Raw genomic sequence first — 15,778 nt, 5'->3', positions numbered from 1 at the left:
TTTTTGATATGAAGAGATAAGTGAAGCTATAGTAAATGAAATAATACATAGGAAATTCAGGCTATACACATACACATACAAAATTAAACCTTTATATTAAAATCAAATTGCATATATACATAAAACACACACAAAATGAAAACTTTGTATTAAAATCAAATTTTAGTAGAAAAATTCTACGTGTTATCAATGTAGTATGTCGATTATTAAAGGCTTTAAAATAATTTTTTAAGTTTTCAATTAGACTAGTAAAAATATCCAAAGTTCAAGCAGGAATAATTTTAAAGAATCTATATAAAATCTAACCTTCTTCCTAAACAGTATATTACATACAATGTAAACCAAATGATAGCTATGACAAATAAAGGTATTCTTTCTAAGCTCACATAAATGATATATTCCACAGAAATAATCAACGTCACAACCAGTAAAACAAATACAGTCATAATTGGAAACAATTTTTCCCCCGAGTTAGAAAAATGTCTCATCTACTACTGTCTTTATCTGAAAGGGGGTGGGGAGGAATTAATTAACTGAATATTCTTACCAGGACTAAGGCCAAGTTCTCGCATTAAATCAGGGTTACAAGCACAGAACCTATGTGAGAACTTGGTTATTAGGGTTTCGAGATATTCCCCGCGCTCTTCGGGGGCATGGATATGACGGAAAAATTCTCGCAGTGCATTTGGCAAGAACTGATTTCTAAAATTATGCAGCGTTACAAGATCATCCAAGACGTCTCTCCTGGTAGAAAAAAAAAACAGCTTTAGTTAACTTTTCTTTGTTAAAAAAGAAGTGATAGAAAAAATAACAAATCATCATTTTTGGATGAGATACGTTACTAGTGATTACTAGATCAGCTACTACTGTAAATTTATATCTAATTCTAAAATTTAAAAATGTATAAATATGACTTACACTTTGAGTTTTAAATTGAAATTTCATGAATAAGGTTTAATAAAACACATAAAAACTAGTAATTTTAATTATAAAATGAAGAGAAAGGAATTCTGCAATATAAAAAAAATGGTGATTTCGTTCCAAGTACCTTCTTACCTAAATCCATATGTTAACAGAATTCCTTATTTTTTTCCTTACCACAGTAATTAATTTTCAACTTTCACATTACTCTATATCACCAGCGGTAACAATAATTTATATAGACTTCTTTTATGCCTACATATACTACATATTGTTCTAAAATCTTTTTTTTTTTTTACATAGAATATTTTAAACAATTTTTCAAATCTGTACACATAGATCTACCTCATTCTTTTTAATGCCACACAGTATCCCACCTATGGGTATAACAATTCTATTGATATACATTTAGGTTATTTACAATTATATAATACATATTGTGTACATATATAACTTTTTTTCATCAGTAGCATTCTAATACAAAGTCACTCTTTGCTACAATATTTCAATTCTTATTGAACTATCGTAATCTTTAACTTCCACTGATTGCTTTTTTAAAAATAAATAAAGTTCTGGTAGAACATAGCCCCACTTATTCATTTACGTATGTTTATGTCTTCTTTCATGATATAATGGCAGAGCTAAATAACTGCAAACAGAAATCATATGCCTGGAAAACCTAAAATATTTAGAATAAAGTCTGGTTCTTTACAGAAAAAGTTTGCAAATCCCTGGGTACCTGGCACTTAAAATAAAAAAGAATTAGTGACACCATCTAATGACAAGTATGCTGGACTGCAAATTCCTCAACGATAGGGCTTATGTCTTAACCATCTACGAACTCCTACCCTCTAGCAAGTTCCAAGAATTCAGTGAACCTGTGCAGATTGTTCTTGAATGTGTACAGAAAAAAAAGGTGGATGTGAACAGGGAAGTGGCACTGTATCATTTTGTAAATCCAACACATTTTAATAATAAATACTTTCTTAGTGATTATATTTCAGAGATTCCTAGGATGCTATAAAGCATTATACTTCTGATAAGATTTATAAATGTAAATAAATCAATAAAATTGAGAAATAAAAAGATTTGAGAATCACATGAAAAGCAAATATATTTTGAGTCTTTCATTACATTAAAATGAGATCTATGATTTTAATATGGTAATTCAGTTATGTCACATGAAAATATTATCCCAATATTTTTATGTCCACTGATAACAAGAATTAAAAAGTACAAATGAATGACTATCAAACTGGAGCAGTCTACCAGGCATAATCTCTATCTGTGTAAAACATACTATTAAATGTATGAAAAAAAGGAATATACACACACAACATAATGCACAGGACACTTGCATTATGTGTATTATGCATATGCAAATACACACGTATCTTATATTACTAGGATATGTGGATTTATGACTACAACTTGTCTATTAGATTTTTATATGGACAATTACATAATTCAGAGCTTCCAGTTATCTAAAAGACTTGGGTTTTACGGCTAATTATTCAGAAAAAGCCAAGGCTGCAGCTTTCTCAAAAAATATTTGGCTCTTGTGTGCCATTACAAAAATGTTGAATATTTGTCTATATTTTTTTACTTTTATAATGGCAACTTCCTCATTAGTAAGTTAAAGTTTATGAAAGAAATGATGTGTGAGATACAAGAATCTTTTCTCCTGTCTTTACTCAATTTTGCAACTAAGTAGTTACTATATAGTATAGTTTTAAAAGTAGAACTTAACTCATTAAAACATTACTTAACTTATATCTAATGAATACTTCAAACTTTTTTTTTACCTTTCATCAAGATAGATTCTCAATTTCTTCCAATTTAGTGTTCTCGTACAGAAGATAAACTTTGCTATTTCCTTTGGTGAATCATCTAGGATCCCCTTGGACATAAAGTAGCTCACTCCCTAAGGCAAAAAGACAAGTCTACATAAATACGTTTTTATTTACAAACGTAAGCAATTAGGTAATAGCAGAACAATAACTAGAAATTCTTTTCAGCATTAAAACACTTTTTATAGCTTTAACATGCAAAATACAAGCTAGAACTTGAATTGAAACTATTGTTTGTGGTTGATATTTTACATGCAATGAAAAGTAGGAAATTCAAAGTTAAGACTCCTAAAGAAATCTTACTCAATTTTCCGACCCATGTCAGTTAAAACTAACTGTACACAAACATGGCCTAAATGGGAGGAAAAAAGAAACCATTACATAGACTTTAAAATAAGTCTTTTAACAAAGTTCTCCTAATAGAAAACATGACTTTTTTAAAGCTCAGATACATATTCTAGTACACTTTTCAAGGAAATAGCTTTCTGAGAAAAAAGATTCTCCAAATGAAAGACTAATGTAATTTCACTGTGGAAAGAAAAATAATTATTAAACTTAAGTAGAGTAGGAATGGCTCTAGGCCAGCCCATGGATCGTACATGGTTTGGCTTTAAACATTGCTACATTCTGCAAGAATTTAACTACAATACACAATATATTTAGCAAAACAAAAGGCAAAATAATTTCAATGTTTTTCATAGGATTTACCTTTGAATTTCCTTTTCTCTGCATGCAATGTTTTCCAGAGAAGCATTATCCATAAGTTTGTACCTACTTTAGAGTTAAATCAACAACAACAAAACATCAACAAAAAATCAAAAGCTGAAACTGATGTTCTCATGTATATGGAGGTCACATTCAAATAGATGCCTTATGTGGATTTGAATGTGCAGTTATTGAAATAAAAGGCAGGTGTGTTTATTTCAACTCGGAGTTATCCAGATACATGTATTCCCATGAATGCACGTGTCTGGATAATAGCACATTGTGTGCAGTTAATTGGTAGAGAAAATGACATATTATATACACGCAACATACTGTTTTCACACATAAATTCCTTCGGCATTTCTTCACTGTACAAACACTTATATAGTACTCAAAAATACTGAACACATTAAGAATTTGAAATGTTGATAGAATTTTTATAAAGGACTCCTCAAAGTAAAAACATTCTCATAAAGTTTTTATATGAAAAATTTTAAAAATTCTGAAAATTGCTACCATGAGGTAATGCTTTTAAAAGATCATAAATATCTGTAAATTATAATTCAAAGATAAGGCTTTTTATGTAAAGCTAATTTTATGAGCTATCAGGATAATATCCTAAAAGCCATGTTATCAAATTCTCATGTGAATTTTCTTAGTTGAAAAACAATGGTAAGACACTGACTTTAAAAATGTATATAAAGAAGAGCAGAGTGTAATAACACGAAACTTTTTTGTCAACTCAATCTTAAGCCATATTTCTGGCTGATTCCTGGGTAGAAGGTCTAGAAAATATAACATGATCATCATGTTATATTCCATCATCAAGATGGAAAGCCAAAAAATTCGTTTGGAATGAGGGTCACAGTAACTGGTCTGAGGGGGCAGGAACAAGAGAAATAGTAATGCTTGTTTCCATCCTTTCCTCCAATAGTTTGAATAATCGAGAGTTGACTGTATATTTAATTGATCTGCTTAGCAAAATTTAAGCCTGGTTTAATTATTTCAAAAATTCTTCAGTTTAAAAAAATAACAGTATTTCAAAAGTATTTCCAATGCTTAATTTTAATCCAAGTGACTTAAAGACAAATAAATGTCAAAAGTATATTTAATAAATTCTTTATTCATGCCTACTCATAAATCAATTTTTAAAAATTTGCAAAAGAAAACTGACTAATATGATCCATTAAATGGTTATATAATTCTTGAATTATATGATATATGCCATTTTAATATCATTTGATGCTACTTTGTTGTAAATTTAAATTGGCATTTGCCCTTAAGTAAGCATAATGGAAACACCGTTGGCCTTTTTCCTTTGTACACAATACGTTTTGAGAATTTAATATTTGATGTAAATTAAGTTCTCAAAAATTAACTAAAATACAGAGGAGTAAGCATATTAAAGTTGAATAGTTTAAAATGTAATGTTGATTACTGGGAACACAGTTTGAAATTAGACTATTCTATTGGTGTTCCTGAGAACTGAAGCATCACTTTCAACCCTGGGATTCTAGTGGAAAGCAAGTTTACCTTAGAAGGAATATCAAAGTGAATGGTAAAGGAATAACAAAAAGAAAAGGCCCAGGACCAGATCATAATTGTCTTCAATAAGCAAGACAGCAATCATCCAAATTCCTATCTTTTTATGTAAGCAATGAGATAAAAAAAAATACTGCAGCAAAAAGTCTATTGAATAAGCTAATATTTGTTTAACAAGTGGTATAAGTATTTTTATTTTTTAAATAAAGCTTTGGAAGAGGGTACAAAGAGGTCCCGAGACCACACAGCATATTTGTGATTAAGCAGGACTAGAACACTCGGCAGTGTGCATGTGTGCGCGTATGGTGTCTCACAGGCAAAGGGAACCCTGAGCATTAAGATCAGTTTCATGAATTGTTTTCAGAAAAAGGAAGGCTGCAGCTCACTAGAGTCTACCAGATTCACTATAAAAATATCCAATTCTGGATGCTAAATTTTATGAAGCATATTAGCAAACTAGAACTTATCTGGGTAAAGGAAATCAGGGCTTTGTAAGATTGTTGAAAGGTCTAGAATTTGGGTTTGTAAGGAAAAGTAGAAGAATACGGGGCTATTAGGCTCAAAGAAGGTAATTAAGAAAGAAGATTAAGACTCTAAAGATCTGAAAGGGTGTGTCACAAGGAAAAAAGAACAGATTTATAGTTTCAGTGAAGATCTTGGTTTCTTTTTTAGGTCATGACACCCTCTGAATATAATGAAAACTATAGAACCTCTTCTCACAATAATACAAATACACATTTTCACATATAAATTAAAGATTTTCTAAAGCCAATCTAAGGATGGCTGGTTAGGATCTCTTTCTAGATGAGTGATGTATGTCAGTGAGTGGCAATTATAGGGAGGCTGATTAGTGACACATTAAGGGCATTCTTGCAACTATAGTTTATCGAGTTGGCTTGTTTCAATGTTTCTTTATATTTTTAAAAAAGCTTCAAAATAAAAAAAAATAAAAAAACAAGCTTAAGCTTCAAAGTCACTATATTCTAATTTGATTGATTAATCTTTATAACTTTGTTATGCAAACTCTCCTGTGTTTTACTGTTGGAGTTACATAACCTGGTGTAGTCCCAGCGTGGTCCCTAAGGGACTTTATGTAGGGAGAATTATAAGACATCTTTATCAGATAACTCTGACACAAATTATGACTTTTAAATCAGAGCTAAAAAAGTCTATTCCATAACATAAAGGTTGGTTCTTATCAGCTGAAAGGAAACTATTAACTAAAACGACTTTTATTTAAAAAATAGTTTTAATGGAAAGTTACAGTGGGGTAAATAAAATTCCTATTCTGAAAATAGATTGGCTCTTTAGTCCTCATATTTCTTAGGAAAATGATAATGGGAAGCTACATTATTATTATTTAATGCATTACAAACATTACATTTTTCTTTTTAATAAAATTTCCCATTTAATCTTAGATTTAGATATAAAGATGAAAACCTGATGATTAGTTTGTAAAACAGATAAATGTGTAAAACTTTTCTAAAACTTCAATCTAAACAAATATATTCAAAATTTTTACATCTTCATTTAAAAATGTATTAAGACTATGCAAAGTACTCAGTCAGAGACACTGAGAAGTAAGCATAAATCCGAGTTTTGCCCTAAGAAAACTTACAGTCTATTTGGGGAGGTGAGGCAGGTACACAAATAACAAGCATTCACACGTGACAAATCAATGATAAAGCCTACATGAATGGGTATGAAAAGTAAGTATTTCAGTAGTTCACTATGGGATAGGACATTTGGAGAATGTTTCCTAGAAGAATTTGGGTTTGAGTACCTACTTAGAAGGAATGGTGGGGTTGAGATAGTTCAGAATGAGAGGGGACACTATTTCAGTAATACTGCATTTTACATACATAAATCATGATAAGATAAAAACTCAGGCTATTTTCAGGAAAGAGGTAGAACTAACCTAGATTTGAGAACAAGTCTGGAGCCAGACTGTAGGAATAATGTTGAATTTTAGGATAAGAAATTTATTCTCTATCCTATATGTAACTGGAAGCCTCCGAAGGCTCTCTAACATGATAAAATGATGGCTTGCAATGTGAATGTGGCAGTGATATAATAAGAAATAATGGAAGGGAAATCAGACAGGAGGCCACCACAAGTGTTCACACTTGAACATGTGGAAAGGCAGTAGAAATGAAAAGGAAAAAAATGCATGAAAAAAATATGAAAAAAAACTATATAAAAAAACTGAAACAAACCCTAAACAAACCATATGCTAGATGTATGAGAATAAAGAAAGCACTTAGCAAATATGTTAGCTAGCAAGCCAAGAGAGAATAAAACAGTGAAAGACAAACATGTCTCTGGTTTAGGAGAAGAGGGAAATGCCTGATAGAAACAAAGGCAGGCTATGGCACGGGGAGGGGGAGGGGGGGCTGGGTTGGAAGAAATGGTGATGAGTTTGGTCTTAGAAATGTTGGACTTCAGGTGATGATAGATATAATTAGAAAGGAATGGCAGACAATTGTTAATTTAATGTTATATAAAGAAAATGTCAGATTGGAGATAGAGATTAGGGATTGTGAATGAGAAGAATCAGCAAAGAAGCAAGAGATGAAGAGGACATGGATAGAATAATGTTCCAAGGGCCAAAAGCCCCTGAAATTAAAAGAAGGGTGCACAATGTATCTCATAGTACAGTTGAAAGAACACATTTTTTCCAGAAGCAGGACTAAATCTGCCAGTTAATGATTGTAGGAACATAAACAATTTACTCAACCTTTGTGAGCCTCAGTTGCCTAATCAGAAAAATCTCAGAGGGCTATGATGAGGATATGAAAGTGCCTAACATTGACCATGGCTAATTCCCTTTTTCTTTTAGATAGCTCAAGGGGACTAACATGCAAAAAGAAGCCACTGGGTTTGGTAATTGAGGCAAGAAAATAAGTAGTGACTTCTAAGAAGTCTATTTCCTCAATTCATGTCCAAGTACAGAAAACTAAGCAATGAGCCCAAGGTAAGAAAAAGATGTAAAGCCCAGTCACTTGAAAACTTTAATAGTATGAGAGGAAAAAAATAGAAGACAAAATTAAGGGACAAAAAATAAAACTAATTCTTTTCAACATAATTTTTACCTATGCATGTCAAGAGACAAAGGAAGAAGGAGAGTCAATGGAGAGAAGAAAAGACTGAAGTATAAGAAAAAGAGGAGATAATTAAAGCAGCACAACAGAGAAAAAGAGAGCATGGGAAATGACAAAAATTCAAGGAGTTAGAAATATTTCTTTTGGATAGTAAAAAATACAATGCTTTCTAAGCCTAGAAGACAGAATTGTAGTACTGGTCCAGAGACAGGTTTATTAAGAAAGTGGTAAAAGCAGAAAACAGAGCTTATGTTGGTCTTTGTAGGGATACTTACCAACTGGGGAGAGTTGGAAGAGAGAGTGCTGATTTGGATTCTTGAACAAAATGGTGATGATTCCTATCAGCAATGGTATGGGAGTGCTACTGAGAACACACTAGGAATAAGTAGGAGTGCCAAGTGGCAGTGGGAACCTTGGTGAAGCTACTGTGAATTCATCCCACCTCATGTTATACACAAATAATTTAAAAGAAGGATAACACATTGCTTACACCAATATTAAGAAGGAATTTAGAAGAAAAAAATTTATTGGACCCTGGTCATCTGTGTAATGCATTTTTCCATTATTTTCGTTTCTATAAGAAAAACTGTTTTTCACTTAATAACTCATGTTTTAAGATATATCTACTGTTTCTTTTCTTGTTACGTATATACCTTTTCAACAAAGTCTTATTTTTAACTAAATAATTATTATCCACAGTGGGTTCCAACAGCAAAATCTAACATATAAATGTTCAAAACCAGAAAATGTATATTTGGGAACAGAGTGAATTCCAGAAAACTAGTAATGTAAAGCCAAATGAAAAAATATTGATTGCTGGTACTCAAAGTTCTACTGGCACGGACACCTGGCAAAAGCATGTTTAACAGATGGTATGCAGTAAAAGAAATCATTAATTAAACAAAATTGTAATACACTAAGAAGAATCCTTTATTTGTTTTCCTAAGGAACAGCCTTAGTAAAGATATGTAGAAAATTTTTGATTCAGCTAATTTTGTTCGAATTTGCCCTTCTATACAATGTAAAATCCAGTACCATGGCTACTGTATTTCAGGTAAGAAGTCTTGCCCTTAGGGCATTATATAGTAAAAAGCAAACTGGAGACCGCATTTAATTTTCTTTTTAAAAGGACATTTTGAAGACCTTAAAAAAAATAATGATCCTTAAATTCTAGCAGTAAATATTTATAAAAAAAAATTTTAATCTAGATTTCTAATTTTTCTTTCAATGTGAGAACTGATATTAATTTTCAAGTACACATTCATAACCACAGTGAAATGAACAACTGAAATCTAAATTGAAATGTTACACTTTCCCCTACTCAAAAGTAATGTAAAAAATTAAGAGACACAAATATGTTATGAAAAATTTACTTTCTGGATAGTGAAAAATATAAGCACAGCAGAGGCGGCATTCTATAGGTAAAATGAGAGTATTACCACTATCTTGTTTGAAACTAGCAGCAGCCATGGCTTCTGAAACTGCTCTAATACTATTTTTTCTCGAAGGCCTTCAAAAATGCTAAGAGAAATGTAAAACCTACTGATTTTTATTCAGCCCATCAGTCCTCAGTCTATTTGCTCCGAGAACATTTCCTTCCTAAAGAGGAAAAAACAAACCCACACACCTTGTGTTGTGAGGATAATTCATCTGGGGATATTAAGAAATTTTACATCTTACTTTTTAGGGGGAGTAAAATAAATTCAGTAGATTGCTTAATGGGCATAGTTTAAGACTAGGTATCCATGTTTTTATCCTGCATTTAATTTTATTCTACCAATTAAATTTTGCAACGAATGTTTTTTCCCTTCTGCAAGCTTCCATACCCCTCGGCTCTGTGTGCGTAGCACTGACCTTCAGCACCTACTCCAGAAAGGGTATGCATTGCTTTTATTCATGAAAATTCCAACTGCTTATATATACTATGATTTTTTTCCTAATCTATATTCTAGACTCAAAGACTAAAGTAAAAAACTATGTTTAGGTGTTTATATTTGTCCTATTAAGTAGGATTACTTTATATGAGTAATAAGAACTGCTTTCCTCTTATTTAGGTACCCATGACTACGCTACTCATATGTAGGCTCTGTGTTATTTACAATGAAGAGGAAAGGTATTAAATTGGAAAATAAATATGAAAATAATTTTGATGTCAGTTTGAAATCAGAACTACATATCTCAATTTCTTAGGAAGAATAGAGAGCACACACTGTCCATACAAACTCATAGGAGAAGTGCCAGTTGTGAAGAGAAGAGAGAGTGCCAAGATTCTGTAGCCAATTCCTTCTGATAGAGGGATCATTGAAATAAATGATCATAACAGCACATTTTATCTGGAGGATAATGAAGAGTCACACTTCATTTCTGAGTATAGGAACTGGGATGAAATTCGTTTATTTACGGACCTTGTTGAACTAACAAAAAGGAAAGATTTCAGCTTCCAAAAACAATTTATGAAGGACTTTTCAGTACATTAAATTCAGGATGCTGCAGCATTATATTATATAATCATACATACACTTTAAATTATTTGTAGCTTGAAGGTGTCAACAGGAAAGCTCATACAAAGAAGGAAGGCTTATAAGGAAATCAAAAGAGAAATGGAAAATTCCCCCCAGTGGAGTCCAGGGAAAATGGAAGTGGGGGATAGGACAGAACTCTTTTTCTGCTTCTTTTTCATGGAAGCAAAAACAATGAAAGCAGATGAAATGACATGATCCTCATTATCTAAGGTTTTAAAGAATTAACAAAAAGCTCCTAGTAATTAATTCCAATTGTCTTAGAGTAAATAACACATCTGCGACTGGGATGGATCAATAAGATGATGAATATGAAGATACTTTCTAAACGGTAAATTATTACTAACAAGTTCATTATAACAATCATTATTGTAATTATCACTGACAAAAGTTGTTGGTAGCTGAGGGAAGCTTATTAAAGAAGCCCCTTCTATCTTTAACTTGTCTCTAAATTGGGAAAAGAAAACAATCTAATCAAAATATAGAGACACAACTCTTTTAGGTTAAGGTATGATAAATATGAATTCAAATTAATATGAAAGTGACACACTTGAACACCGATGTTTGCTAATTAATTACTCTTTATAAAAATCACATGCAAATATTATAGGTGTAATGTACATATTTACAACTATTTAAATGAATAAGCATACTTGTATAAATAAGTAAAAATTATAAGTTTTCATATTACCTAGATTCTAAGACGTACATTTATACATAGAGCAATGCACATTTCATAAAATGTAAAACAATGCAAAATGTTATAATGTACATTTATAAATGTTATAATTGTTTCAGAATTTAACAATTCTGAAACAATTTTGAAATAAACATTAAAAAAAAAACCTTGGGATTTAAACTGTAGTTTCACTGTCAGCATATGTGTATACTTAGTCACTCATGTTACAAAAGCATTTTTTCATTTTCCCTCTATTTCAGCTCAATAATTTTTTTTTTTTGCATGGGCAGGCACCAGGAACCGAACCCAGGTCTCTGGCATGGCAGATGAGAACTGTGAGTGCTGAGCCACAGTCACACCGCCCTCAGCTCAACGATTTCAATGGTACCAAGACATGTTTTAATTTGAACATAATTTTGGACTCTAATTATTGCTTAAAATATCTTCAAAAAAATTAAGTTGATCAGTACTATTGGAACAAAAATTTATTATTTTAGCAAAAGACTGTTCATCATATGCTAGGAAGTACAATTAAAGACAAAGGGTACCACCAAAGCTAGGAGATGTTGGTATGACAGATTCATACTTCATGAAGGACCAGTACTGAAGTATCTAATAGGCATCTACTAGGATCTAAAAGGTCCAGCAAGGAAGAACCCTGGGCCTAGAGCGCTTGGTAGTATAAGTTGTGTAGTTGTACCTGTAGTACAAATATGTAGTCACCTTTCCTTGAGCACTTAGATGCACTAAATGTTTAACAAATACTATTTCATTTAATCTTCAAAACAACACCATGATATAGGTACTATTATTATCTCCATTTTACAGATGGGGTAATTTAAGCATAGATAGGTTAAATAACTTGCCCAAGGTCAAAGACACATAATCAGTAAGTGGTAGAGATACTAAATATTTTTTGAAAGAAGGTTTGAATCTTTCTATACAAAATTTCTAGCAGATTTTAGAAAGAAACGGTTAAATTTTAAGGATTATATAATTCAACTAAGGGAAAAAATGAAAAACTAATTTAAAAACTATGAATTGAATCAAATAAGAAATGCAGATAAAACGTAGTATACTTTGAAGTGCTTCAAATTATATACTCTTAAAGATTAGAATCACCAGTTCAAATAATCAAAAGCAGCATGTCCTTCTGATGTTACATTTAACTGCTAATAACCAAAAGTATTTCAAAAAATTCTTTATAGCCTTTTATTATGAAGAATGCATATCTAAAAACTGTGATCATGATCTGAAAGAAAAAGTGTTATATAATCTTATGGATAAATGTTCACTACAGTTAATTGCTTAAAAATGCATTCAATGAAGTGTTTTTTACATACTCTTCTATTTCAAAAGCGGCAATTAAATTGGTGGATACCTTATAACTGATGACATCCAAAGAACTGAGGAAATTTTGGCTTTTAGATTTTTGATAACACATGCATATTTTGGAATGACATTCTCCTGTGACTTTGGTAGCAGCAATTGCTAAATCCGGAAAGACATATAGGAGAGACAATTACCTTGGAAATTACAGCTGAGAGCCCAAATCTACAAAGTGATGTCACATTTCACTGAAACTGGTTTGGTAGGGTATGACAACGAAATAAAAAGCAAATTTAGATTTTTTTTTGAAATGTACATAAAACACACTGAAAATTCTCTAGGCACGTTTATTTAAATTGACTACAAAAATTAAAATTCAAGCAAAGAAGAAAAATCCTGCTCTTTTTAGAATTTCATATTTTGGGGGAAGGGGTAAGAGGTATGGGTGGTGGGTAGAAAAGACAGTGAAATACTGGTTTTTCTCCACTTTAATTTAAAATCCTAAATCAATATATTGTCCATTAATTTCCATTTACTCTTACCCCAGACAATTCACACTAAATGAGATAACAAATTAGCATTCGCCATAGCACACTGAGAGAAAATAGAGCAAAATGCATTAGGTGGTTTGATCCACAAATAATCTAATGGAATGCTCTAAGCTTGAATTTCTTTTTCAATTACATTCAGAATAGAAGAGGGTCTGGGAAAGTTGTTCCTCTTTGTAGCTTCTGAAAGGCTTATACTGAGTCCACAAACCTTCTGCGGAATGACTCTAAACCATATTTAATGACTCTTGAAGACAAGGGATGGGGCGAAAGGGCCTGGTGTTCAGGGCAGGGTATAAAATGAAATCGACTTAATAGACACAGGATAAAGTTGCCTTCTTTATAAATGATAGATCAGATTAAAAAGAAATATATGCATATACACAAATATATATAATCACACATGCACAACATTGCGCTTAAAAAAGTGAATGGTTCAGTATGACTTGATTGGCATAACTAGATTGAAGATATTATCTAGACAGGGTATAGCTTTGCACTTGAACTCCAATACAAAGAAAAAGGTGCTTTGCCAATGAACCTGAGCATCTTAGCTTCTTTGGGTAAGCAATACTTACAGAAGGCAAAGTTGTTTAAGCTAAATTTGATGCGGAACTCTTCACACTATCAACCAGCTCTCCTTTGCTCTGATGACATTCTCATAAGCAAGTCTGGACATAAAATTAATTGATTTGCTAATGAGACAGTGTTTATTTTTATACAAAAATGTGTTCAGGATAACATATCAAACTCCTGAGTTTGGGTAATAATAACAACAATAATGATAATAAATCAGGATGCAAACCACAGAAACCCATATTCAAAATAAATGAAGGGATTTATTATCTTATATAACAAGAAGTTTCAAACTAATATGGCCCCTGAGTTGTCAGGCTTATAGATGGCGCCATAGACCTAATTCTTTCTTTCTTTCCAATCTACTATTCTAACACCTCTCATGGATGCAGGATGGGGTACAGGTATTCCTGTCATTATATCCACATACACCAAAGCCCAGAGTGGCATGTGCACATTCCCCCAGCCTCCTACACACACACAAGTACTACATCCCTTTGTTTTTTTTAAATCTAAGAGCTTTCTGTTCACATGTCTCCTCCCATCTCACATGTCAGAACTGGGTTACATGGAAGCCAAGGGGAATGCAATTAACACGATTAGCTTGGACTCATCTACATTCAACTACTGGTACAAGGAAGGGAGCCAGCCTCTCAGCTCTTTCAGTTTCTTTATCTAGCGAAGAGTCTAAGTGGTAGGATCTAAGCCCTGCTCATACAGGGCTACTGGGATCTTTTTATTACTTTTACCATACTATATATAAGAAAACTCTAAAATGTCTCCTGAGTTCCACCTATATCCTCCTGTCCTGTCTCCCCACTGCATAGTAATATCTATTTCCCACTAGTAGTCAGGCTTTTTCACCCCAACAATAGCATAAATACCTGCCCACATACAGATTTTTTTCTTTTGATCTGTTTGCCTAGTGGCGAGAGAACTTAAAATGACACGAGCGTATTCTCAGTTCAAATTCATGTCCTGGCGGGCCGCGGTGGCTCAGCGGGCAAGAGTGCTTGCCTGCCGTGCCGGAGGACCCCGGTTCGATTCCCGGCCCCAGCCCATGTAACAAACAAACAAACAAACAAAATATAATAAAACAAGAAAATGTTTAAAAATGTTTCCCTTTCTTCCTCCCTTCCTTCCTTCTCTGTCTTTCCTTCCTTTAAAAAAAAAAAAAAAAAAAAAAAAAAAAAAAAAAATTCATGTCCTGGTGTCAATAGTCCTCATTTGGATACTAAAGCCTCTAAACCAGCAGGGCCCAGAAATAAGGGAACCAGAGTCACATATTTTGCAAATGGGTCACTAGTTAAAATAGTGTGGCAGATACGTGGATGCCTGCTCAAAGACCACTCCCCTTTCTTCATTGCCTTTAGCATTTCAGCACCATTGGTGAATCACGGTAAGTCTAAGCCAATCATATAATGCTTTCTATTTTGTTCTCTGTTGGTCTAGGCATGTTCGTATGAGTCTATTCTAACCAATAAGAAATGAGCAGAGTATGCTCAAGGTTCTGAGAAAGGATTTGTCACCCCTAATAATGGTAAGGAATATGAGGAGAGAACTTCTTTTTTCTGGCCCCTTTTCTTTATGCAATAGGCACTGTCATGTAAGAATGTGCTACTTTGAGCTGTCACAGCCATTCTGTGATTGAGAGGGCTAATTCAATACACTGAAGGTCTATATTGAGACCTAAAATAACCCTGGGATACCCATCTTTGGGACACTTTTTTTTTTCGCATGGGCAGGCGCCAGGAATCGAACCTGGATCTCCGGCATGGCAGGCGAGCACTCTGCCTGCTGAACCACCGTGGCCTGCCCTCTGGAACACTTTTTAAGTAAACAGTGCAGATGGCTTAAGTCATTATTAGGTTCTCTGTTCTTCGTGCTAAAACCTCATTTGCCAAATAAAAAGCTTCTTAGTGGCGTGTTAGCCTGCACTGGAATACCTCTGTGTACAGGATGTAATAGAACTAGAATGAGGTACCAAAGATATAATGAAAAATGATCT

At 32.8% G+C, this 15,778-nt stretch overlaps 1 protein-coding gene across 2 annotated transcripts in view; it reads right to left on the bottom strand.

Moving 5' to 3' along the window:
• FBXO8 (F-box protein 8) overlaps positions 1–15,778 on the bottom strand; it is a 52,194-nt gene that overhangs the window by 8,188 nt on the left and 28,228 nt on the right. For both annotated transcript variants that reach the window (XM_077144327.1, XM_077144326.1), the window contains 2 exons: positions 2,727–2,845; positions 548–744 (listed from right to left, as the gene is read on the bottom strand). In XM_077144327.1, the coding sequence (XP_077000442.1) occupies positions 548–744; positions 2,727–2,845 (316 nt within the window). The remainder of the gene's footprint in view (positions 1–547; positions 745–2,726; positions 2,846–15,778) is intronic.

This window comes from Tamandua tetradactyla, chromosome 26 (assembly GCF_023851605.1).
Source record: "Tamandua tetradactyla isolate mTamTet1 chromosome 26, mTamTet1.pri, whole genome shotgun sequence".
In the NCBI taxonomy this organism is placed as follows: domain Eukaryota; kingdom Metazoa; phylum Chordata; class Mammalia; order Pilosa; family Myrmecophagidae; genus Tamandua; species Tamandua tetradactyla.
The sequence above is the reverse complement of the archived record's forward strand: the minus strand, read 5'-3'. Positions and strand labels throughout refer to the sequence as shown.